The 27,447-nt window shown below is 40.2% G+C and overlaps 1 protein-coding gene across 5 annotated transcripts in view; it reads right to left on the reverse strand.

The window, feature by feature from the left end:
* Nucleotides 1–13,116: 13,116 nt before the first annotated feature.
* The window catches only part of FAM172A (family with sequence similarity 172 member A), a 362,785-nt gene continuing 348,454 nt past the window's right edge, over nt 13,117–27,447 (reverse strand). For all 5 annotated transcript variants that reach the window (XM_032476170.1, XM_032476172.1, XM_032476171.1 and 2 more), the window contains one exon: nt 13,117–19,139. In XM_032476170.1, the coding sequence (XP_032332061.1) occupies nt 18,997–19,139 (143 nt within the window). In that variant the 3' untranslated portion in view covers nt 13,117–18,996. The remainder of the gene's footprint in view (nt 19,140–27,447) is intronic.

The raw sequence follows: 27,447 nt of genomic DNA on the forward strand, positions 1-27,447 counted from the left end.
GGAAAGCTTACAGGCCCTGTGCACTTATAGAAGCCGATAATGCATTAGCTCTCAGCAATATTTACAGCACCACTTTTAATATACACCAGATGGTTCGCGACTGTGCCGCCTCAGCCAGCTCACTCCTCGATTTTACTCGGCGGCACTTTGTTGCAATTACGCTCCATGCTGAGACCAATTTTATTGGTGACCTATTTTTCATATTTGCAGCATTTTATGTTAAAAAAAAAAAAAGCCCTCCTCTCTGGCCTTTTCGTAAAAGGGCAGCGCTCGGGAAGGGAGAGCTGAGGAGGACGGCAGGGCTGTCTAGGTGGATGTTAATATTTATCACGACGTTACATACCTCGGGTTTAAGTGAGTAAACCGGATACACAGAAGTGCTGCGGTCATTATGCTTGTTCATTCACCCCCTGTTTGTCAGACCCCCACGGACTGTCTACACGGCGCTCTTGCCTCAGAGTCAATACATCCGACCATAAATATTGTATTCCATTAATTATCACGCCACTGGCTTATCCCGGGCGCCGGCGTCCTCGAGCGACGCAGGGCAAATGAGGACGCTTCGCGAGCAGATTTCTAGGCTGGGAACCCCGCTGAAATTTCCGCAGTGCCTGGGAATTCCTAGAGCCCGAGCGCCGGGCTCGAGTCGGGCTGGAGTCGGGCTGGGCCTGGGGCTGGCTCGGGGTGGGGTGGGGTGGGGGGTGCGGCGGGCGGAGGCCCGACGCCGCCAGGAGCGCTCAGTACCTGTTATCTTGCGACGCAGAAGGCCCCAGGGAGAATCCCATTTGGCACACCAGGAAAGGCTTTCAACTTTATCTCCCGCCATGTAAATACCCCCGAGTGCCCGACTCAGGGACTTTGTTTTGCACCGCACAATATAAATATCCTATTTGCTACAACGCAGGTGTGCTCTTCTTGCCCAAACTCTTTTTTTCTTCCTTCCCTCGTTTAGAGTAACTCTTTAAACCCCCACCCCCTGGTTTAAAAAAAAAACCCCACAGATGTTTACTTTATTGATATAACCTGTACCGTGGTTAGGCTGAGGATAATGTGCCTCAACTAACAGTCATTTAGCAAATAATAGAGGCGTTCTGGATGCTTTCCAACGTTACACATGTACTTGGTCATAAAATGATACGTGAAAAAATTAACATCTGCTTTCCGAAAATAAAGTGTGCCAAGTAGCTTTTTATGAATGCTTTTCTCATTTTAAAAAGAAATATGGAGAGATAAACTGGCACCCAGATGTATAGCATATTTATAATGGTTTTAGGATTTAAAGGTAGCGTACTCATTGCAGAAGCCATTTAAAACTGACGGTTTAAAAGCTACTTAACCCCAGACATCTTCGAATTCTGAAGTCTTCCAAATTTTATTATTTAAAGAGGAATTTACTGTAATTTAATTGTGTATCTAGGCATAACTCTGTGCAAATCAAGGCGCTGCAGCCTGAGCTCAACAGAAATTCCAACTTGCCTTTTATTTACCTAATTTCTCAGCAAGGTTCCCAGGCCCTTAAGAAGGCAGAGCTGGAAAGTTTAGCTGGGCTCTTTTTTGTTGTTGTTTAATTCCACTATTAGGAAATGAGGCCTACCTTTGAATTATTTCATTAGGATTTGGCCTTTTGGGGGAAGGGGTGGGAACCATAATCATTAGTGGCTTTTTATTATTTCTACAATAAATGGCTAGATTCTTTGTTGAATAAGCTGCTTGAATGTTTTGCAGATGTTCCACTTAGACCAAATCTGACCCCCTATTTCCTCCCAAATAAGTCGCTTAAACTCTCCCACCAGTGCATTTACTGGAGAGCATACTCCCCCATCCTGGCAAGTTTGTAAGTGTCGAGCATATTCTTATGAAATTTCCACCTAGCTGCACACACACACACAACCACCTTTGCACACACACTCCCACCCACTGAGCTTCTGAGCGTGGCAGAGGGTAAGAGAGCAGAAAAAAAGACCAGAAACTGGTGAGGCGGAATGGAAAGGAGGAGGGAAGTCAGTGCAGTGGTTACACCCCTGTGCGGAGGCGCGCCCTCCCTGGGCCCCCCACCCTCCTTTGTGCCTTTGGGTTGAAACCTGGGGGGTAGCTCGGGTCCGCTTCCCCCAAAGTGCCTTGAGTCTTGATTTGCTCAATGCCCGGGGCGTCCGCCCAAGGTGTTTGGGGGCCGTCCCAGGGAGCGGAGGCCGAGCCGAGCCGGGCCGGCCCCGCAGTCCTCCCGGAGCATCCTTTCGGCGGCACCGCCCAGCCGCTGCGGCCGTGCGTGGGCACCCGGGGCTGAACAAAGGGCTCCGTGGGGCGCGGGGCGCGGGCACGTGACAGGCCCGAGCGCCGCGGCGCGGGTCCCGCGGGGAGGGGCGCCGACCCAGGGTGCCGGGTGGCTTCCGGGCATAAAAAGCGCGGCCGGCCTCGCGCTGGCTGCGCCGGGCCGCACTCCTCCGGGAGGAGCACAGAAGTACTTGTCTGGCTCCGCGTTGGGGAAGCCGCTCCTCTCATCTCTCCAGCTCTTACTTGAAAAGCACTTGGAAGAAACTGTGTGTGCGGGGAGGGCCGCGGGGTGGGCCGGGGCCTGGCTGCGAGGCTGAGGGGGGCCGGCTGTGGGTGGATGGGGAGGAGGTCGAAGAAATAGCTCTTTTCTGAGTGACAGGAGTCCTTTTCAAAGAGCAAACGGGCTGAGGAGGGGAGCGTCTAATATGAATAGGAGAATTTTCAAGGTTTCGCAGAGTGACTCCCCTCCCCCCCTTTTAAAGACAGGTCTTTCTTTTTTCTTGTCTTTTTCTTTCTTTCTTTTTAAGGTAGGAAGTACGTGTGCAAACGTGTCTTGATGTGTTTCAAGAGAGAATGATCCATTAACTTTAAGAAATCTTGGGTTGGTAAAAATTACTGAAAACATTTTAACAGGTTTTTGTGGACTCACTGGCCAGAGTGGTAAGTCAAGCTCTCAGACAGGGGTCTTCAGTTAAAGACGATATGTTTGTGAGGGAAAGAGAGAGAGTATCTTACTAAGTTTTTCCTCACCCCAATAACAAAACCTATCACATCTTCACTTCTTACTAGAAAAGGGAGTGTCCTTATGAACACCTCTAAGGTGTTAGATGCCTGTGAGAAATAAGCTTGGGAGAGGAAAGCTACACACACACACACACACACACACACACACACACACACACACACACACACACACACGGGTTTTTAAAGCCTGCCTGTATTTATAATTCAATCTTAGAAACACTTTTAGTATCTGCATTATCAACCCCAGCTCTTAAAAAAATTGTTGTTGGAGGACCATGCCTTATAGATGAGAACACCTTCCTCTTAAAAAAAAAAAAAAGATTTAAACCCACAGTACCAGTTGTTTGTTGTTGTTATCATGATTATGATGGTTATTATGTCATCCCTCCTTTTTTGCACTTGATCTGATGAGAGAACTTTTTTAAAGAGTGTGAAATGAAGGACACAAAGACAGTATATCAATGAAAAGAAGAAAGTGGCCCTTTTAATGAGAACTAAAGAAAACCCAAATGTAGATGAAGTGTACCGTAAAAGCTGCTTCAAAGTCCATCTTAATTCCCTTGGGCTCAGTCATCACAAACATGTGATAATTGGGAGTTCTGCACGGAGGTAAGGCGGCTGTGGGTTGGGGCTCCTGCAGCTGCACCTCCCTGCCCTCTAATTCCAAATACGTTTTAACCAAGAACTTGGAGACCTTATAGAACCCAGGTTTGGCCACTTTGCTTTCAAATGCTATTTACCCACTAAAGTAATTAATTTTCTTCTTGAGTAACTGTGCTCACCATCCTCCAGCCCAAGTCACCCCCCAGCAGGTCAGAATATGCTGGGCCATATTCTAGGTTTTTGACTATTACTTCGTGAGCAACTCTGTTTAATTTTCTATTTATTTTTGGACCCCAGCCTTTCTGGATCACAAAAGTCCCCACAAGCAACACAGCAATAAATCTGAACAAAAATAAGACAGATTTCCTCATCGATGTGTAATAAAGTTAAAGGACATTGTTTTGTCAGACAAGCGCTAAGTAGAAAATAAATCTCAGAGTCTGGGGAAACAAAACGGAGCGCTGCTGGCATGTGTGTAAATTTACTTTTAAAAGCAATAAATCAATGTTAAATTAAACAGCTGGGTACCCTGTCTAGGCGAAGTTTCTGTGTTTAAGAAGACCTTGATGGGAGAAATGTGCTATTTAACCAGACACCACCAACAACAAAAAAGTTAAAATTTTATTGTGATCCGAGGCAAGACTGGCCTGGGAACTTCCCTGAACTTCAGAGAGGAAGAGGGGCAGGAGAGGCAGTGTGAAGTGTATCCACTTTCCACCCTCAGATCTTTACATATGTTTTCAGGCAGAAGGAGACAAGGAGGTTTCATAGAAATGTTTTAGATGTTTTGTAAATTGTTGGATAAGCTCTGACATCCTCTTTTCATTGGCTTAGGGGTTTTGGGTGGGTTATGGTTTTTGTGGGATTTTTTTCTGTAACTACTATAACCTGTGGAGATATTTTAATGAGCACATTGAGCCTATTATCTCTTTATTCTCAGTGTGGTGGTTTTGCACGGTAAATAGCAGAGTAGAAAATAAGGAGAATTGTTATTTCCTATCTATTATGCTTGTTTTCACTGAGAAGCAAACCTGAGATTGGAGTAGCACTTAACTGGGATATTTTAATATTCATTTTCTAAGGTTTTTTGTTTGCTTGGTTTTTTGTTTTGGTTTTTGGCTTCTTAATTTTTTTTTTTTTTTTACAAAACATTTCATTGGGAAACTTTGTATGTGTGGGGTTGGGGTAGGGGGCAGAACAATAGAAAACACAAGCTCTGGCTCTGTATTCTAAGAACAATGTGAATCAATGAGTTATTACAAAGACAATATTCAATAGCAGGAAATTAGGAGTAGTTTAAGGCTAACATGAACTGCACTGGATTCCTCCCCCCACCAGTCTTAAAGTGAAATTCCAGAAAGACTCAACAGAAGTACTTTGAAAACATATGTATTACCGAGATGGACCCCTTAGTCTTTTGAATTCAGATCGACTGGTTTAAAAGAAAAACATGGGGTTCTTGCCTATACAGAAACCAGCAAATTCTTTACTTTCTTCATATCAGTCTCAGAAGCTGTTTTGTTAGCCCATTTCCACAGAATATTCATATAATTAGGGAACCTCATTCAAACCCCAAAGATAGGAAAAGTGCTGTTTTCCCCCTTAAGCTACAAACTAACAGGGATATTTGGCAGCATCCTGGCTGTCTACCTTTGACTTTTCTTCAGCCAAAGGAATTATCAAAGACCCGGTTGCCTGGGGAAGAATAAAGTTATATTATTTATATTTTGAGGGCAGCATTCAGTTTCTGTGACCGGCCGTGGCTTGTTAAGGAAATGTGTGTCTTATGCCACTCAGAGAGAGCTCGAATCGCCTGTCAGGAGACAAACTCAGAATGACTTCTCAAATCCTGCTAGGTTTTCCCAGCGATGTGCTTTCCTCTGCGCTGAAGTTCTGGGAGTCATGTCAGCCCAAGGTGAGCCTTTCAGGCACCGCTCTTTGTCCCCATCTGGAGAAGAAGGTGCAGAATGAGGTAAACGCTGCGCTGGTTTTGGAGCTGGGGGTGGTGAGAAGGGAGAGGCAGCTTGTTCTAATTAAAGACAATAAGCAACCCTGTGAGGAGCTGTCCTTTAGCCTTAGCTGGAGGCAGAAAGGGTCGGTCTCACCTCAGTAGTTAAGTCTGTTTGAGCTGGCCGGTGGGGCGAAGAGCAGAAACCTGAAGGAAGTGCTGGGCTCAGGTGAGACTGGGCCAGTGGTCAAGTCGTAGCGAGTGCATCTTGAAGTTCTCCTTTACCTCCCAATTCCCTGGTCGCTCTGTGCTCTGTGCTGGACTCTGATTCTAACTTTGCTTGCTAGATGGCGCTCGGTGTCTCAGGACTTTCCATTTCAGAATTAAAACGGCTTTTTAGCACCGTTCTCAACTAGTTGTGGGCATTTGATTAGCAGAGTGCTGGTAATGTTGTTACTGCCCTTGTTTTTGTCACCCTTGTTCACTTTTTGATTAAGGTAGTGCCCAGGTGGGAGCTGCCCACATTAATCCATAGAATAATAAAATTGAGTGAAACTTTGCACCTTAATTTAGGGCACATTTATGGCTCAGTTACTCATTCTGATGCATTTCAAAAAGCACGTTAGTAACTTTTCCTCCAGTAATGTGATTGAGGTTTTCAGGAAAAAGATAAATCAGCAGATTCAGATGGTTATTTACAGTCCTTGAGGCTTACCACCAAGAGTCCACCTCCCGACCCCCCCCCCCACTACCCTTTTCCATTTTAGGATGAATTCAGCTAATCTTAGGGAACTTACTACTTTCATTTATCATTATGGTATGTCATTCATTGGTTGAAAAGTATTATAATTTGTTTAAAGCCCAAATACTAAAATTCATGGCCACAAAGAAATGTGTTTTAATATTAGTAATAAAAGCTACCATAAACCTGGTGAAGTGTGACTTGTGGATCCTAATGTATAATTTTAATCACTAGGTGATTCTTCCCAGATATTCAAAATACTTCTTTAAAACTCCTTTGTGCTGAAGCACAAAGAGACAGAAAATCAATAGTTCTAAGTTTCTGATGGAAAAAAATTAAGATGAGCCAAAAGAAAATGTATCTTGTTTTGTCGAATGAAGATGTCAATTTCACAGTACCCACCGCTCTCATACCATCGTATGTCCCTTAAGGAATAGGTTGCAGGTGAGGAAGGCAGATGGGAAAAAAGTTTCTGTGTAGATATTTTACAAACAATTTAACAAAAGAGAGTTTAACTTGCTACTTGCATTTAGGATTTAGAGAACTAATTTGTTTAGAATGTCCCATCTTTGGGAGAAGCAGTAACATTCAGAGCTGTGTGGTTGGGAAACCTTTTGTCGAACCTTGGCTGCTTTGGTGGAGAACTCCGCAAAGTCTCTCTCTAGGTGTTAGGCTGAAACTAGCAGGCGCTGAAAACCTAAAGCGGAAAATTTACAACTTGATCAGCCCCAGCCACACACCAAAAAAACCTGCTACTGGTGCAAACATATGTTCTAGATTAAGTTAGGCAAATGGCTCTCGTTTTCTCAGGGTTGAAAGTTGATCATAAAAAGTCAAATTTGAGTGTGCTATGCTTCCAGTGGATCACTGGATCCTGAAACGCTTACAAATCCCTCCCAACCGTTTACTCAAGAGATTTCATATATTTTATTACCTTCTTGAGAGCTTGGTTTAGAATCTCCTGCAAATTTAATCCAATCAGGTATTACATTCTAGGGACATGTATAGTTTTAAGAGTTGGGTAAGTTGAACCCTAGGCGCATTCTCCTCTGTAATGTGAGGCTGCTGGGCAGCTAACGTGTAGCTCAGTTGCTCTTAACGCTTTGTCTACTTTGTCACCTACAGACTAACTTTAAAGAGCAGAAATTTAACTCTTGGATTTATTTTAAAGTTTCTTTAAAGTTTTAGTCGCCAGAGGAGTAGGTATTTTTTCTTCCCCACAGCATGAGACAAAATAAGAGAGCATTACCCAAGCCTTTAATTATGTCAGGAAAGACTGAAATCATGATGCTTCTTTTAATGGGGGTAACTGTCCTTTGCAAACTCCCTGTGGTCACCCAGCCATCTCCCAGCTGAATTATTTGAAGACCAGCCTGGCTATTAAGATGTCTTGTAAGCAAGTTTAGAATTAACTCCCGATTCTTCAAGATAGCTAGCTCCCCAGGCAAGTTGCAGAGGATGGAGCCTGGCATCAGACACCTTGGGTCCCTTCCTATGTCATCTCGGGAACCCAAAGTCGTTCCCTATTACCTGCCCGTATTCGAATGATCATCCTGCAGATTTTAACCAATATTGTCATGTTGACGTTTGGTAGTTATTGTATACATTTCTCCCTTCCCCAAGGGGTCTTGGAAAGTGTTTAAGAGATTATTGATTTCCAAGAAACCAAATAAAGAAGCCTGTTCTTTTATAACATATGAAATACACACTTCTTTAACTAAATAGGCAGTGTACATTTGACATTGACAAATGGGTAAGAGACAAGAAAACTTATTTCAGAAGACTTTGAAGGAGGAAAAAAAGGATAGGACAACAGAATTCCTATTCAAGTGTGGGACTGGAATTAAAGAAAAAGTTGGATGGGGATAGGGATGGCTATCCATACTGTAAAATGGTTTAAAGTTTCTTCCAGTATACACAGATGATGAGCAAACTTTGTTGGAGAAGCTCCTTCCAGGGGGACCTAATCAGTATCACTCAGTGTCTTGATTGATCTGTTTTTAAAAATGAGTTTTCCTGTACTTCTTTTCTCCACATTTTTCTCTGACAAAGTGGTCCCACCTGGGTCTGGGAGTTTCTGATTTGCTTAGAATAACCCAGAAAAGTCATTCTGAAGTTGTGTCAAAATACTTTTTTTTTTTAAGTTCCTGACTAATTAAATAGAGATTTTAGCCACCCTGTGCCCAGGTCATAAGGGATATCCCCATGGAAGGAAAGAAATTGCCCAAAAGCCTGGTTAAGGGAACGAATGCTAGGCACCCAGGAGTTCAGTAACTGCCATCTATTCCACCCTAATCTCCACAACTGCCTGCACCAACGGGGGAAAGCCCCACGTCCTTCCCCAGACCTGATTCCCATTTCTTGCTCCTGAACCTCCGGAAGGTAAGAATGAAATATTCATTTATCCAAAGATGGAAGCTCAGTTCATGGAATAAGCTCCCCCAAAATATACCATGGAGATATTTCAGCTGTAGTTTCAACAACTGAGAGGTGCATCCTAGTCTAGAATATGCGAGTCTCCAAGTTACTGTTATTCAACAGGTCCCCTTTGCTCCCCTGCACGCTTCAGCTGCCAGGCAGCATCTCCCGTCCCCCTAGTTTTCACAGGAGGGGTGTGAGGCTAGTTTAAATAGCTCCTGGCATAGCCGAGTTTCTTTGCTAGCACGGACTTGCCTTAGTATTTGGGCAAAACGACTCTTGAGACCGCAAAAATAACCAGACTATGAGAAAAAATTATCTTTGGGGATAACTCAGCAGTGACTTTCCACACTAAAAAAGGGACAAAAATTTGGTGTAAGCAGCAGTATATGAGAAAGCAGACTAAATTGTTAACATACAAAATATTTAAAAAGATATTTGTGTGTCTTACAGGATAGAAAAATACGGTGTTTTGAAGCAGAATTACTGTTAAACTGAGGAATTCATGGAAAGTTTTCATTGTAATACTATGCCAAATAGAAAATAATTTTATCCTGAAATGTATTGTTATCCATCTTACTGTACAGAAGTAATTTTGAAATCGGTTTATCGAGGCTATTTTATAGGAAAGAAACCCTTACTTTAAGATACCAGTGTTCTCTCTCTTTTTCACTTTACTGGACGTTTCTGGTTAAGTTTGGATTAAGTTGACTTGAAACTATTTTTGTACAATCGATATGTAATAGAAATTTGTTTTTAGTCGTCTCGCCTGCTCTAAACGTAATACTTCCGTCCTCAAGGTCGGTTCGAGAGAGTAGATGATTAGAATAGGGTTCCAGAGGGAGGGAAAAGATTTCATTCAAAGTCCAACAAGTGAGGCAAGTTTCAATAAAGCAAGATGTAATTTGAAATCTTTAAAAACTAGTTTTGTCTTAAGATTAGTGACTTAAATGTTGCAGGGAGACCATGAATGAAAATGATACCACAAGAAAGTGATCTTCCTTTATTGTGCTTTGCCTAGCCCGTAAAGAAGAGAGGGAGACGCACGGAAATTGGAGCTTGGAGTTAAGGTCTGAAAGTAGGAGAAGAGGTGGTGGTCGGTACTGAGCCAGATGCGCCCCCTTTTTAGTGCTGTCAGATAAGTTGCTGTCAGACTCTTAAGCGGGCCGCCGGCGGGGCGCTCGCTGCACAGCCACCTGCCTCGCGGCGGTAATTAACTAGTACCTGGGCGCACTCGATCGGTGAGACGGCTCTAGCTACCGACAGAGCTGTGGGACCCAGGGCCCGGGGGATCTGGAGGCACATCTCTTGGATCACAGGTCTCTCGCGGCTGAGATCACCAGCCCAGGGAGAATGGGCTCACGATATAGAGCTCTTAAACCGGTGCCCATACAGCTCTGGCCAGCTAAGGGGTGATGGTGAAAAGTTGGCCAAAGAAAAGTTGTGGGGTTAAGACTTCTACCACAAAAATGACTGAGAGTGGCGCTGCTTTCATTATAAAATAGACGCAAATTCGGGGAGCAGGCAAATGGTGTGTCAACTCTAGGGCGCTCTGGTTAACACCCGGCATGGAGCAAACAGGACTCTCCACGCACAGACAGTATACTTTTGAAACCCATTGTCGCTTTGGGCTCGGGTCCTAAGATTTCGAGTGCCAGTTTCCAATGGTGAGGGAGTGGTCGGAGAGAGGAAATTAGGCGAGGGCCGGAACTTCGGAGTTCTTGCCGAGGGGAGAGGGAGGGAGCGCGCTGAGTGCTGTCCATGGTGCTGGGAAGAACGCGGCTTCGTTTCGCTGTACCCAAACCGAGGTCAGGTGTGAAAAAGGGAAGAGAAACCGAGAACTTCGGTTCGGAATTTTTTTCTCCCCATGAATATGGAAAATAACGCTCATGGATGTACAGTTTAAACAGTCCTCTACGAGGATGGTTCTACCCTATTTCCCAGCCTGTACTGCTTAGTCAGACAGCAGTGTTAACTGGTTAATAGGATGGTTTCCTCCTTAAAGTGTTCTAATATTTCAAGGTAACGTAATCATCAGTTCTTGTACAAAGTATAGAGGAAGGCAGAAAGAAAAAAGGTGATTTGAGACTTTAAACATATCCAAAGGCACTTAGCCATTTCCAGGTTTGGTAGGATGTACCAGCACAGCAAGACTTAGCCTGTTAGATAACATGAGTTTATTAAGAGAAAGTATTAAAATAAAATCCAATTTTATTTAAATAATTCTCTAAACTCCACACTGGCTGGCCAAATGCTGCAGTTGTATTTTTTGTTAGCTAGAATAAAAGGAGCAATTTTTCTATTGTAGTGTGTGTGTGAATTTGAAATGGCTGATTTCATTTTAAGTTCTAAAATGGTAATCTAACAACTGTATTCTCTTAAAACAAATTTGATTTTTTAAAAGATAGGTGCCCAGAAAGCAAGATGAAGGTAAATTATTTTAAAATTAGGATTACAGAACTAAATAGAAACATAGTTTACCTACTAGGTGAATCATAGTTTTGTTTAAAAAAAAAAAGAAGAAAAAATAAAACACATGTAGGATTTTAGCCACGTGTGTGAAATACATATTTTTTCTCTTTACAAAAAGTGTATGTGTGTGTATTTACATATGTGAAATCATGTGAAAAATTTCAAGTAGAATATTAACTGTGTTTGGTCAAACTGGAAATGTGAAAAACAAGAAAAGAATTTATCCTAACTGTGTTAATCATGAAAAATCTTAGTCTCAGCAACTTGAATCCAAGTGACAGTGAAAAAGGAAAGGAACAAAAATTCAAACAGCTGACACAATGATCAGCAGCAACTGACAGCATCTCATTTGATATTTGATATCAAGCACTAGATCAATATTTGCAAGATCAATGCAATTTTAATGGTTTTTCTTTCAAAACTGTATGAAAGCCAAATTGTGACACTCTGTGCTAGGGTTATTTTTAGAGCTGGCTATTCTAGGGGATGATATTAAGTAATTTACTGAGGCAAAAGCAAAAATAACATAAAATAATCCCTCCCAGAACCTCCCAAACCAAAACCAGTACAACAAACCATCAATATTTCTTCAGTTGATAAATCCTGATTATCTAAATGCCCAGAGAAGGTGTGAACATTTATTGGAAAAAAGCCTCTTGTGTAATTAGGGTTAAAAAAAAAAAAAAACGAAGAAGAAAATAAGCCTTTGGAAAATTATTTGGAGGTACATGAAGATGAGCTGCATCAGAAACATCTTTTTCACACAATGGGATTAGGTGGCACTTGAGCAAAAAGAAATGAAAATGATAAAAAAAAAAAAAAAAAAAAAAAGAGAGAGAAAACCTAGCCCTTTCAGGTATAGGGTCAATTGTCTCATGTGTGGAATTCTGTGGGAAATTTTTGTGTGTTCCAGGCAGAGGAGAAAACTGAGAACCCACCTGAAACTCGTAGCAAGGTCCCCAGAAAGGTCAAATAGAGAGAGAGAAAAAAGTAATTAGGTATATGTATTATCTATTATTTTCTTTTTAAGACTTTATACATTAAAAATAAAATGCAAATTGATCTGAGTCACATAGGTCACCAACTTATACATCTTTAAATGGTAATCTAGAAGGGTTTTACTCTTTATTTTTCAGACTTTAATGCTTAGTCAGACAGCAACAGTAACTCATTTGCGTACGAACTCATTTTGTTTGACAAAAAAATGCTAAACCTGTATTTATTTGTTTTTACAGATTCAATTGTGAAGAATTTTCACTCAGAGGAATCCACGACCTTCAGTCCAAACATCAGTTTCTGGGGAAGTAGATGATGGGGTTGGTGCAGAGGGAGTCTAACTAGATGAACATTTCAGAAAGGACAGTGACAAGGTGAGATGTGGTGATTGTGGATAGCATTAATGATAAGCAGATTAAGTTTTTGCACTAAAAGAGAGAGTGTCTTGCATTTACAGTTCAACTTGAATTAAGAACTTGGGAGAGAACGGTTTCTTTTTCACTTGAAATAATAGGAACATTTTAAGAAATTTCTGATGCCTCACCTAAAGACCTTTCATCCTTCTCCAAGGTAGAGAATGAAATACTTCAAAACTATGCAATTCTTAAGTTCTTTTAGCTCAATGTTTTTTTTCTAACTTTTTTTTGATGACAGTAAATTACCTGATAAATTGTTAATATACTATTACCGACAGATCACTTTAAGTAAAAGGCATTGTATTACATACTTTTTAAATGAAATTCATGTCTAAGTCTTTTTGCAGTATGATTAAATCATGCACCTAGAATATTCTTAAGAGCCTAGGTAAAAGTATATTTTCCAGGATTTTAATAACTCCATAACAAACACTCTCTGCATATGTCTCTATGTTCTATTGTATTTCAAGTCTGGCAGATTGCCTATAAACTAAAGACACCAACAGTTTAAATCAAGTTTTCTTTAATGAAATAAAACCAACCTTAAACACGAATACACATTACATACAGAGAATTTACAGATGCAAATGAAGTTGAGGCATTCAAAAATATTTATTACAATGCCTTGCAAAATTTGAACATAAAAATTTATTTAAAAGAAAGTAAGTTTACAATCCTGGTGACCAACATATAATGAGTACCTACTATGTTACTGGCACTGGAAAGGCATATACACACTGTATATGTTGTCTCTTCTGGTGGAATGAGCATATTTACCCCATGGATGGGTATGTATATGTATGTATGTAGACACACACAGACATATATGCATATAAATATTTTTTTCTATTAGGTCTTTTAAAAAAACACCCTGAGTTATTGCAAAGAAGAAAATGAACCTTATATTCAATTGTAGTAATCCAAACTTCATTTTGGCTAATCATAATTTGACCAATAATTTTTTTTTTCCTGATAGCATGAAGGACAGTACTTAGAATTTAAAAGTTCAGTGTTCCAAAAATGCTGCTCTTCTTAAGCCACTTTGAAGTAATGCTGGTAAGTCTAAGATCCAGATCTACATGTTAATCTCTAGTTTTGCCTTCAAACAGAATTCAGTTACAAAGAACTTGGAAAGATTTTGAATCTATTCAGGAGAGGAAAACTCTTTAATTTTCTGACGAGTAAAAACTCCCCAAGAAACTTCATATAGCTTCTTAGATTTTGCTTAGCATACGTGATAAAACATTGATTGTTGCAGTTTGGTGACCCATGAAATTTGGGGGTTAGTTTTCTCTTCAGACCAGAGCATATAATTATGCAAATAAAGAGCTGTCACTGATCTAGTGAAATACTCACAAACACATGCACTCTGAAATTGGACAGAAAAGTGAAAATGGTTGGTGATGTGATGGTGCCATGGTTTGTTTTCCTGCCAAGTTTCTATCCAAGTTCATTATTCAAATTGTAAACTTTAAAAAGAGACATATTATTCTTGGGGTGTTGGTTGTCTTTTCATTTCAGATTCTTTGTATTGGTACTGCAGGCTGGCTACAAAGTACAGTTCAACATTATTTTTCCTATGACAGTCTCCCGTATTACCCAATGTATTAGCCAAGGAAGAAAAAGTGGAATGATCTGGAAAGAAAGATGCAGGCCATCTCCAGATTTCTTTCTAGAAACATGTTTCATGTCTGTTTCAAACAGAACTCAACTCCAACAATACAAAGAATATAGTGAAAGGTTTCTCACAAATCTCAGGGCAAAGGATAGGGAAAAGTTGCCTGGAAGGCCTCTTGGATTAAGTCAAATTTCCATTTTCAAGCTTTTTTACATTCAAGGGGAAAATACTGGTCACTGCGTGATATCCACTTAATGGTCAAAATTTCAGGATGATTTTCTCCCATCTAGCAATTAAAGCCCACTACATAGTATTTGGTGACTTTAACCTTTATGGTTCATTTATAATTACCACTCCTCTAAAACCTTTGTGCTAAGAATTAACAAGAGTTCTTCAATCTAACCATGCTCTTTGGCATCAAGGTCTCCCAATTCCAAAGTTATCACTGCACAGGCTGTTGCATAATTTCAGATGTCATGGAGAGTCTCGCTGATGAAATCTGAGAAGGCTCATGTCAGACCACTGACTGCTAAAGACATCACTACATGAAAGATCAGTGGCGTGAAACTTTAAAAACATCGATCCAAATGAATCAATTAAATCAACATTCATCCCTCCTAAGTGTGAGGTTTAAAACTATCATTGTTGCTTTTTTTCCTTAACCCTACATAGATTTCCAGATAAACGCTGGAATGCTTTGATGGCTACTTCTATTCTCGAATCTCTGTTAATCGACTTTGTGCTATTTCCCTCTTTTCAACATCTTCCACTTGGTGTACATTCTTTACTTTTTGTACAGTGCATGACAGTTGCAATGCTTTAAATCTAAAACCACCTAACAAAGCTCACGCTTTAGGTAGGGTAGCTTTAAGCTCTGTGAAGTGTTGATTAAAAACCCTTTCCCAGACTCAAACTGATCTTTTTGGAGATTAATAGAATATTAGATAAAAGGAAGACGAACAATTCAAGAGACTCCCACTCAGTCACACTATACAAGGAAGGAAGGAAGGAAAGTATTCAATTTTTGAAAGGGAGTACCTCCTGGAGTCTTTTATTTTATATTACTATAGCTCCTAATAAGTAATCATAAAATAACCACCACTATTACCTTTTTTTTTTGCCACCCATATTTCAAAAATGAGAACATCTCACATTTATTTAAAGCCACTTTTCTCTACAGAGGAATAGGGAAAGTTTTTGAGAAATTTTTAGACCTTCTGTAATAGTAACCTTTCTTAAATGAACCAGGATTACAGACACCAAAAGGAACCTGTCGATTTACAGTTACAAACTATGATTATAACAGGAGACACCCATGTGTCTGGATTGGAACTCTAGATAATCCAGATAAAAATGAAAAACAAAACAAAACAAAACAAAACAACTAAACTTATTAACACTGATAATATAGTTAACAAGTTTTGTCACCCACATTCTCTCAAAGGAATTACAAGTTTTAAAGAAGGAAAAGCTGTAAAATAAATGTAAACAAGGTATTTCTAGATTAGATGTAATACATCAAAGACCCGTATAGGGATCTGGGAGCAATTTAATCTCATCAGACTCCTTTTGGAAAACATATTTGTTTACCGTATGTAGTAAAGTGTGTTTTATAAAACGATAGTTTAACAATGGGTTCAAATTTCCTTGTAGCTAAGGAGATGTTTTAGATCTTAAAAAAAAGTCTTATAAAATGTTAGTTCTGTGAAAGTTCTAAGCCAAACTGTGACTCAAATCAAAGTTAGGATACTGCCTTACAGCAACAATCATCGTAATAAGCAGCTATAAGGTTTAAAGTATTGGTAAATGCTATCCTATGATTCTTTTTAAGTTTCTGCTTTTATTAACCTCTATATATGATTAAACTTCTGAGCAAGAATCATATGCTGCCGCTTGTTGGGGAAAACATTTTTATTTTAAAGTAGTAAACAGAAATATGTAATATATAGGAAATTCCTGTGCTTTAGTTTTTTCTTTTCTTTTTGTATAAACAATAACGCAATCCAAGTTGAAGCACAAAGCAGAAACTTGAAAAAAGAACAATGATTACAAGTAGATGTCCCCCTGCCCCAAGCAAATATCCATGAAAACTTTTAAGGGCTGCTTGTGTAGGTACCTTTAGAAAGTTCCAAAGCCAATATCTGGCTTTTAAGTTTGAACAGGACTATTTTGAATTGCAGATTTATCAACAACTCCTTGCTTCCCATTCTAATTGCTCTAAGAGCTCACTATATACTTGAAAAAAGCTCACTTCCTAACTTTACACCTTTACTCTCCTGAAAACCTGTTTAAAAAAACCAAAATGGGAGATGATCAGAGCAGAAATATTATTAACACTTGTGTCCAAACAGGTAGGCTACTACCAGTTGATTGTGGTTACTCCAGGAAAATTGAGGTGAATAGGATAATACTACACTATATCACAAACCCATAATCAACAGGTTAAATATTCTACATTATAAGGAATCTTATCGGTTATCAGTTGGAGGTCTGGGATGGTTTGCCTAGTTCTCTCCCGGCTGCTACAGCGCAGATCCACAAGTAGAAATTACATTTACACAACTTAAGTTTGCAAATAGCTCTCCATAGATAGTTAGACAAGGCCTAACAATCCAGTAGTTTTAAAGCATTAAAGACAATTAAACAGTGATTTACTTTAGTTACAAGTAAAGGTTTTTAAAAAGAGAGGTGAGAAATTGAAGAGAAGAAGGAGGGGAGTAATCTGGTTTATACGCTGAGCATATTTACTTTGCTCTAATTCAGCTGCAGAAGCTTCACAAGTTGAGCACTGTACAAGTGCTGATTTTAAAAAAATGCACTAAAATTAGTTTCCTGCGAACATTTTCATATACTGAAAACACCACATGATTTGTAACACTTTGAAAAATATATTCAATCCACACCAATTCTCATATCCTCTCAATGGAAGGTACCATTATTTTACACAGCTCACTATTGCTTCTAAGCTAGAAAAGCCGCAGACCAACATGCTTGACGTTGTTGGGGTTGTGCAAGGTAAGCCACTCAACGAGTTGGAAAAAATGATGTTCTGATTTTTCCTCCTATGTTGTTTTTGCTAAAATAACATCAAAAGATATGCACATAAGACTACTGAAAAAAGATCACTTCAATTTACCATCATTAAAATTATGAGAGCTGATTAAGGGATTTGTGTACCAAACATGTATTATCAGTTTTAAAACTTGCTGAAATTGGTTCATAATATAAAAACATTTTACCCATGAGGTGGTTATTTTAAGTTATTTTTCTGAGGAGTCAGACAGTTCCAAGTCGTTTTGGGTACACTTTAGCATGTCCTCAAATAAGGCAGGCAAATTGTTGCATACACTTTAAAAAATGATGAAAAAATATTAAATCCAGAACCTCATCTATGAGAATCGTCACTAAGTAATTAAATGCTACCAGTAATTAAAAATTGGTAATGTTAAGATTTAATATTTGAATTTAAAAATCAGCAAAATCTTAACTTATTTTACCTCATATTTCACAGTGTTGGCCAGATCTTAACTGGATTAAAACACTTAACTGTTAAAACTGTAGAGCAAAACCTTAGAGAAAGTGGACAACTACAAATTACACCACTGGACTGAGAGAATGTCTTTCACACCAGGTCTTTTCTCTTTCTATTTCAGAAAACTAAAATAATCATTTTAGCCCCACCTAGCCTTTCAGAAGGAAAAAGCTCAAGAGCACACAGGTTCATTTTCCTGATGACAATAAAAAATTCTATCCCTAAAAAGGTCTAGCTCCATGAAAGCTCAGAATAGACCATTCTAGTTAGGATTAACAACAAACTTCCTCCACGTAAGTAAGATTTAAAAAGCAAAACTTAAGTATGCTATCTAAATTACAATACCACTCAATACACATTACGTATTTAAAAAGTAAAGTTAATTCTAATGGTAAAGTCGGAAATTCCACTGACAATGAAATCTTTAGCACTTAAAAGATTTACTCATTGTTATGTTTTGGTTTAAACAACCTCTTCTGAAATTAGAGACTTTGGTAAAATCTCAAATTCAACTGGCAAGGATTTTCAAAGATAACCTGGACCCGTACTTTATAGATTTTTATGCGAAGTTTTTCTTCTGGTCTCGAAATGAAAATAGATCTTTAGGGAGAGAACAACTTGCCCTCCCCAAACTACAGAGCACATTATGGCATTCATGTTCTGAATTTAAATTTGGCTTTTGGGGTGGGGGAGGCGAAAGTTCCTTAAAAAAAAAAAAGGCATAAGACACCCTTAGGGAAAAACCTACTTAAAATGGAAGTTTGAAGCCTAGAATAAAACTTTGCTTCTGTTCGGAGAGGGGGAAAAAAAGGCCATGATTCCGAGGGGAGGAGGACCGGGGCAGGGGGAGAGGCGGCTGCGGGCGGTAGGACCGCGCGGACGCCGCTCGCCCCGCAGCGCCGGCGCGGGCTCCGTCCGGGCAATTAGAGGCGCGCCGGCCACGCCGGGTAGGGCGCTGTCAGCCTTAATCTGCGCGCTGACGGGCAGCGCGAAGCCCGAGCTCAGCCCGCAGGAAGCACGACCAGTGAACCCATATTGCTTTGACAGTTGCACTCATCTAGAAATAATGCAAAACGCTATTTAGATGTATATATCACGACCCTGTGCTCTAGGAAGAAAACAATCTAATGAGGGGCTGGGAGTCTGCTCGCCGACAACCAGCGGTGGGGAGACGTGTGGATGCATGCTCGAGAGTGCTTCCTCGGCTTCCCCTCCCCCGTCTCGCTCGCTCTCCCCTTACAGCTCCTCGTGCTTTACTCGGTGGGAGCGCCGCGTCAGAGCCGGCTTGAGGGAATTGGTCTTGGCCTCAGAGGCTTCGGTAAAGAATTTGAAAATAGACGGGAAGCTCTTCCAGGAAGTTAGCTCGTGACGGTCGGTGCCTGCAAAAAAGCAGAGATTCGGTTACGAGGTGGCCTCGCGCGGTCCCGCGCAGGTGGGACAGGACCGCCGGGTTCTTCGGAGGCCCTGGCCGCCCGCGCTCCCGCCTCGGAGCCCAGCCCCCACCGGTCCAGGGAGCGCGTCCCCCGGCCGGGCACGCCTCGGCGCACCACACCTGTACCTGACGGTCCACTCTGCCCCCGGGGCTCCGAGGGAGGCTGCCGCCCGCCGCCCCCGGCCAGAGCCCCCAGCCCGCCCTCGACGCGGGGCCTCGGCCCGGACTTCCCCGCGGTCGCCCGAGGCGCGGCCGGCGGCCCCCGGGGCCTCAGCCCCTCCGGGCCAATCGAGGCGCACGGAGGGAAGGGCCACTCCCTCTCCCGCCTCCAAACCACCCACTTACCCAGGCTCGGCGCGCGCGCGGGGATTGGTTTCCCCTGCGCGCGGACTCCGGCTTCTGCACCCGGCGCGGAGCACCCGCGTTTCTTTGCTTCCCGAGAAACAAACAAATAGGATTTCTTTTGCTTCTCTCAGAAGCTGTGCCGTGAGACCCGATTGCCTCAGCGAGGTCACTGGGACCCAATTATACGGGATGTTTAATGGAAGGCCAGGTTCAAAAGAGACGAAACCTAGGAGTGTCCTAGCAGGCTACATCTTTTTTTTAAAAGCAGATTTTAAGGGAACAGTTTTAGAAAAACTAAAATGTTTCAAAGCAGTGACTACTAGAAGAGCACCTAGGAGGAATCCAATTTTCAGGTTTAGTTGTCAGTTTATGGGGTTATTTTATTTTATTACAGCTTCTTTCTGTGGCTTCAATTTAATATTGACGTACACCATTTTTCAAATAAAATCTATCTTCGGTTTAAGCCAGGCAAGAAATAACATTGATATAGACGTAAGAACAGATGAGGACATTAATCTGTTTTTGACTTCTTGTGATAGTTTATATCATTTTACTAATAGTTTCAAACGGAACAATTTTTTTAACGAAAAAATAAAAAAAAATTACAAAGACTCTCCCATAGAAATAATGAGTGAATAGCCTTGAAAGAGTTGAAATCTCTTCCTAGATCACTCTATTATGCAGAGAGACACTGCCTGGAAGTCTCTGGATTGAGGGCCTCTGTCTGATACTTTAACATTGTTAATGATAATTCTTTAGTCTGTAATAGTAGGTCATTGCTATGGTTACTCTACAATGGTGCAACACTTTGCTTTCCCCTTCAGCTATTCGCTGAGACCTGGTAACCACATTTGTTGCCTAGCAACAGTTTTGTGACAGTATCACAATCTGGGAGTTACAACAATAAGGATGCTATGGCTGCCGTCGACCAGAGAGCAGAAAGCTACAGTCTGTGCATGTGACTTAGCTGTGGGAGCTGGCCTTACTAGAGAACCCCCTTCTTTTAATAGGTGCCCTCAGAAGGAGGCTCTCTATCCTCTTCTCCTCTGCAGACTGGCCTTATGAACCTGCATCTGGAACTAAGATCTAGTATTAAAGTCATATCCTTGAGAAATATCCCCCAACACTACTGTGTTCAGACTGCAAAATAAGGTCATTTCTCTGTTTGCTTACTCATTTTGGGCAAAATTCAATGTTATTCACTAGAAGAGAGAGATGAATGTAGGTTTATCCTGGCAAATCCTCAAGTGCCTGACTGGATTTTTGACCAGTGTCAACAGAATTCCTGGGGAAAAACCTATACATACATACACACAAACACACACACACACACACACACACACACACGCCTGCACTGATAGGTGTGTACAATTTCAAGTTCTTTAAAATATATGTGACATTCACATATTCATTTTTATTACATAATTTTCACCGATTTATTCAGGTAACAACCTTAAAAATTCTTTTGAATAGGGAGGCATTTATATTCTCCAAACACAAAAGAAGTTTGTGAGCAGTTCTTGATATGATCAGACATACCTACTTTAAATAATAGTTTGTGGGTGTATCTAGAAGGGGCCTAGTTTCCGGATAGGTTTATGGAATGTCTATCCCTGATTCTATAGTGCTTGCAACTCTAGTTTCATTTCAGTAATAACTACTAATTGCACACTTATAATGATAAAATAAAGTCAACTGTATTGACTATTCTCAGATGCATACTACATGGAAACACCCATCCCCAAACACAATGGAGAAAAAAAGGTGTTAATTGTATCTTTTCCTTCTCATTTCCCATGCTTCCAGGCTCATTTGGCATTTCCTCCATAGTGATCACACTTAACACTTACTAGTGTTACCAAGGCTATGATCAATTTGTAAGCTTTCTCAGTAAACTCTTCTCATAATTCCTCCCAGCCCTTGAAAACAAATCCCACCCCAATTCAATCTATGAATCTAGAGGGACCTAAGGAGTCAATGGTCTGAAGCAATTTTAACTCCTTTATTTTTTCTTTCTTTGTGACAATCTTTCTGAAGGATGAACAAATTTCCCTGGTGATAAAAATCACTACAAAGGCTTTTTAGTTTTAGCTTATGATGAGTCTCTGCTTGATTAGTCCTGGGCTGAAAAGACCAAAGTCCCTGAGATAACTGAGGAGCTGCATCGGCTCTCAACATTTATCCTTGCAATTTAAGAGTATAAATAATGAGAATGTGTGCTCAGAGGAGGGAAATTGCTAGGAGTAAAGTAATAAGCAAGGTGGGTTAGAAACAATTATAGAGAATGGAGTGAGTGGGGGAGGAAGAATTCTCCCTAAAGTAAGGTGTGTTAACAGGAAAATCATACAAAAATGGCTTTCTTTTCTAAATTTTTGAAGTAGATATTTAAAGTAGCATTTGGAAGTTAGGTAGTTGCATGTCCATCTGGGGCTTCATATACACATTTTTGAAAATTCAGGACCAAAGTTAAATGAAAATATTCACATATTAATATAAATACCCACCCATGGCAATGCTTAGAGACGGGAACTTTTGACAGCAGCTTTCCAGTATTTAAAAAATATACCACTTTAGGGGAAATTATTCCATCAGAATGGAAACACTAGGCCATTACATTCTCTATTCATAAAAGCATTTAAAAGAGGAACGTTTAGGCCAGTCAAAAAAGTAGCCATTTACTAATAAGCTGCAATGATGTGCAGGTAACATGGAAACCAGTTCATTTAGCACTAACTATGTTATTTGAAGGAGATAAACACGGTTTTATAATCAGGGCCTGGTGTTTCCTCTACCACTACTTCATCCATGTCAAAGGCTGTTTTTTTTAGGGCCTGTGAACTCACTCCATTTTTCAAACCTCTATTTTCCTAATCTAAGTGGTTTCCACAATATAGGAAATAAAGCAAAGGGCTTTTCCATGCTAAATATCTGCCATGTTCTCAGGGAATGATTTTCATATTCTTTTGGCTTGTCAGGCTTGTTTTTACTAGATAATTCACCTTTGGGGCAAATTCAGTTTCCTAACTCATAAAATAAATTCAGTATCAAAATTAATGTGCAGGATCTCAGTTCTATATTACATAAAAGTACCTTTGCTCAGTCTTAATCAGTGGTTCTTAATGAGCAAGGAAGAGGCCTCTGGAGCATTTTGGAAATTTGTATAGAAATTCTGGAGGTCAAGATGATTGGAAGGCGCTATTGGCATTTAGTGGGAAAGGGCCACGGGTATGGACATTCACCAATTTGCAGCGCTATTACAGCATGATGAAGAATTGTTCTGCATCCCACATGGTTTTCAAATGTTTCACCAGCTATTCACGTAGTTGAAAAATCTGTTTATAATTATATGCGCTTAGAATTTAGATCTGTTTAACAAATAATCTCAAAGTACTTTTGTCATGACTTTAATATACGTGGAATTTTCTAGGAATCCAACTACCATGTAAATTGAAGGAATTTTGTACTTTATGTTGCTCCAAATATTACCAAGAGTAGTTTACCATATGAGAAAATCTCATCACTGATGGCCTCCCTGCCCACAGTGCTTGAGCCACCAATAAGCATCAGCCTGCATTTGTAGATGTGGAATTCATGGTGATTCTATGTGCAGGACCCACATAGATTTTTCCTGAGTGCTTTAAATATTCATATGTGTATGATTTTTATTAAGGTTATTTTTCTTTTATTCTGTCTGTTAACAAGAGCAAGACAATAATTTAGCAATCTTGTAAGTAGGTGAATTATGTTATCTCTAGAATTTATTTCAAGATCGTAAAAGCACTGCGGAGTATTTGTTGTAATGGGAGGTATTTAGATGATCAAGGGTCAGCTTAAATAAAAATGAAGTTAATTCTTTTTTTTATTACATTAGAGATTAATTTTCCCTATAATCTGAAACCTACTATAGCTATCTCTTCTATCCTTATGCAGAGTAGAAGGTGCCTTTTGCTTCTCTTAATGTTTCTTCCACAAATACTGTTTGTCAATGATGTTCTTCATTGTGAAATAACCAAAAGGCAGTGGACAGGGGATCTTCCAATAAAAATACTACACTGAATGAATATTTATCCTTTATAGTTCATTTGTTTTAAAAAAATGAACTCTAGCAAATTTTAAAGGGGTAGAGACAGCACAAATGGTCAAAAAGATTAGAAAGTTTAAGTATAAAGGATGAGACTATAAATCATGTGAGAAAGAATAAATTGCTAAAACGTATCATGTGTTTTCCCAAAAGACTATGTATTTAAGAAAAAAGTGTCTTGTAATGGAACTGAGAAAGAGGGAGGCTACATTTATGTAATAGCATTTAGAAATTAAACAAAACATGGCTGGAAATAGCTCTGAGAGTGGAATGCTCAAAGAAAAAGATGAGAGAGACAAAAACACTGCTGTATCTTCTGTCTTGTCTATTCCCCTTACTTCTTCCTGTGATGACTTTAATCCAAATGTCTCTTACAAGTCTACTTGGTCCATACTCCCCTTCACTTGATCTTAGTGCTTAGGTTTTTGTTTTTGTTTTTTTTCTGTCAAAAACTATGCCAAAATATGCTATTGAGTTAGCAGCCAAAATCCTGATGTTTACTTTGGTATATGTAGACTACTCTGAAGCTGTACCTCATTTTATGCAGTAGATGCCTTAAAAAGTATAGGTAAATATAATTTCTGTAAATAGGGTAGTTTTAAAGGAAAAAGTGAGTTATTTACTTCTTCAATGAATCTTTTAATAGAGTGAAGAATTCTCTAGGAAAGCAAATAATCATTCTTCAAATGATATTATACACACACACACGCTCGCTCGCTCTCATACACATAATCAGATTTGTCAGAGATGAGGTTTACTAGTACAGCATGATAGAGACAGTCTGAGTAAGGTCTCACTAAAAAGATAATTTAGAGGAATTTCTTGGTCAGCCATTTACTATTCTAATTATTGCTAGTCATCTTATTTTACATGGTTCTAGACCAAAAGGTCATGGAATAATTTTGACAATCTATGCGTAATTTACATTTTGGGGTCTGATTTAGAATAGGGAATATAACTGTTCACAAAGTCACCTTTTGACTTTGTGAATGAGAAATTTTTTTAATCTTTATTTCTGGGGGAAAAAACTAGCACGTGCCCCTACCCTCTCACTAAAACTCCCTTCCCCTGCAACAAAAGACTTTGTTTTGAAAGGAAAAGGTAATGGATAAATTTTATAAGTTTCCTAGGATAAAGGGGAAAGAAGAAAAACTAGAAAGATCTGAACCACATTACTATTAACAGGATAACACGTCTATGGTACTTTCAAAATGACAAAGCTTGATTTTAAAAATTGATCTTTAACAAGAAAAAGAAATATGGGCAATTAAGAAATAATGAAGACCCTGTCAATATAGTTATGTTGATAATAACAGGTAAGGGAATTCTTGAGAAAATCTAATATATAAAAATCAGGAGGTCTGTAATATGCATTACTGAGTCCCTGTGGGATTAACTAATGAATTTATGAGCTCACTAGCAGTTATTTTTAGAAAGTTATAAAGAATTAGAGACATAATAGGGCACAGAAAAATAATGTGCCTTCTAAAAGAAAGAAAATATAACTACTAAAATTCATTTTAAAGTGAATTCCAGAGCTTCTAAGGAGAACATCATTAACAAAAATATAAATTTAGTAACATTTGAACAAAGAAGCGCTCCTAATGGAGACTCTCCAAGTTAGAAGCACAAGGGTGAGACTCATCCACACTGAGGGTAGTAAGCGGAGTGGGGTGGGGTGTTCATTGGGACTGTGTGAGGGAAGTGCCAAGAGCAGCTCAGTAAACAGGTTGCAGGGCCTGGTTCAATTACTTGTGTAACATACAGGCATGTCTCTTTCCATTGTTAACACTGCTGCAAACCCATTAAAGCTGAGATTGTGTTGAGACCCCAAAGGCAAGTCATCAAGCTTGACCAGAGATAAGAGGCTGAAACAAAGACAGAAAATCAGTGGTAGAAACTTCTGGGTCATTTGCAGCTTCTGGGGAAGGCTGTCCTTTCCTCTAGCTTCTTTTCTATATCTCTCATCTATGGAAGGTGAGTGAGGGGGTGGCTGGGGCACTGGGCAGCTTACGACCCAAGAGACAACTCTGGGAGGTAAACTTCGGCAGAGTAGAGAGCCTGCAGTAGCTGTTGGGTCTCTGACATTGAACCTGGCAGACCTCTCCAATCAACCTTCTTCCAACTAGTAAAAAATGGACACATTTTTATTGCTTCAATTGCCTAACAAACCCAGACAGCTGGTGTAGAAGTGCTTTCTTTGGTTTTAATTTTTGTTTCACAACTACTCTTACTGTTGCCACAAGGGTTGGCCTCCAGGGATATTCCCTTTAAAATTTGAGCCCAGATGTGGGCAAAAGTTCTCTTCTTCCAGTTTCCTTTTGTCAGTTTCAAAAGTAACGTTATCAGTAGATCTTAAGAGCACAAAACACTAAACAAGGAATGCAGAGAATCATAAACAAGTTACTTCCATAAGTACAGGTTTCTGATCCTATCATTCCCAACACAACCAGTAAAGAGCTTTACTGGGCCCCATTCTAACATAACACTGACTGAGAGGGCTGCTGCAGCTTTACAAATACCTTGTCAGGCTGCCCTTTTCTCCCAGCTTCTCTGTGTTCCTAGCTAGTACCTATGGCTTATGGCTGCCAGTTTGACGTGTGTGTGTGTGTGTGTGAGTGAGTGAGAGAGAGAGAGGGAGAGAGAGGGAGAGAGAGGGACAGGAGGGGGCAGAGAGAGAGAGGTGGGGAGGGAGGGAGAGAGAATGAGAAAGTCTGAGAGGGAAGAGATGAGAGAATGAATTGCAAAATACTCTCCTTATTTCAAAACAAGACAAAACCATTTACTAGTTCAAATATCTGAATCTTCCGTGGTCCTCCTCGCTCAATTGTGGATTCTATTCTAAAGGACAGATTTTGTGGGCAGTTTTTCCAGAGGTCCTGTGAGCGATTAATTTATACATTCATGTGTGTATTTATTGTACGGCAGGCACTGCTATTTCCTTGGGCTGGGGATGCGGTGGCGAGAAAAAATATATAAAGACTCTGCTCTTGGTACACAAGTGCTAGTGGGGATGAGAGACAATAAACAAACCAATGAACATGATCATTTCAGAGTCAGAAGCACTGTGAAGAAAACACAACAGGGGGATGTGAAGAGAATGAGGAGGAGGAGGAGGAGGAGGAGGAGGAGGAGGAGGAAGAGGAGGAGGTGGCGGGTCTAGGAGCTGTGGTTGTCAGTTAGACTGGGTGGAGAAGACTTCTGACCTGAGACCAGAGTGCCAAGAGGGAGCCAGATGAAGGTCTGGGGAGAGCGCTGCAGGCAGAGTTCTGGAAGAACAAAGGGAAGGAGGGGCTCTGAGGAGGAACGAGCTGGTTGCCATCAGGGAACTAAAGAGCTGGATGCCTGGAGCGAGGTGGGGGAGGGGGGAAAAGTGGTACAAGGTGATTCAGAGAGGTGGGCGGCTTCCAAGCCACATGAAGTCTCTCAGGCCTCAGTGAAAGGTTTGAATTTTATTCCAGGCACGATAGAAGAGCTGTTTGCAGAGTTTCTAGTAGAGGAGAAATATAATCTGACTTGCATTTTAGAAGAGTATACTAGTTGGTACATGGTAAATGGTGAGTACCTGATGGAGGAGTGGAATGATGGATTTAACTCTTCCTGACAGCATTTACTAACTCCTCCCACCTCTAAACCATTCTCTGGGGCTCACTCTTCTGCATACTTCAGAGTAAAAAACCTATCCACTGCTAGTTCACACAAATAAATAAAAGTGAGTAATAGTAATATGCAGTAAGAGTTGAAAGAGTACCTAAAAAAAGACATTTCAAAGTAGTGAATTAAAAAAATGGAGTTGAACTAGAAACAGCATTTTCCTAACAATCCTGCT

Source organism: Camelus ferus, chromosome 3 (assembly GCF_009834535.1).
Source record: "Camelus ferus isolate YT-003-E chromosome 3, BCGSAC_Cfer_1.0, whole genome shotgun sequence".
NCBI classification, from domain to species: Eukaryota; Metazoa; Chordata; class Mammalia; order Artiodactyla; family Camelidae; genus Camelus; species Camelus ferus.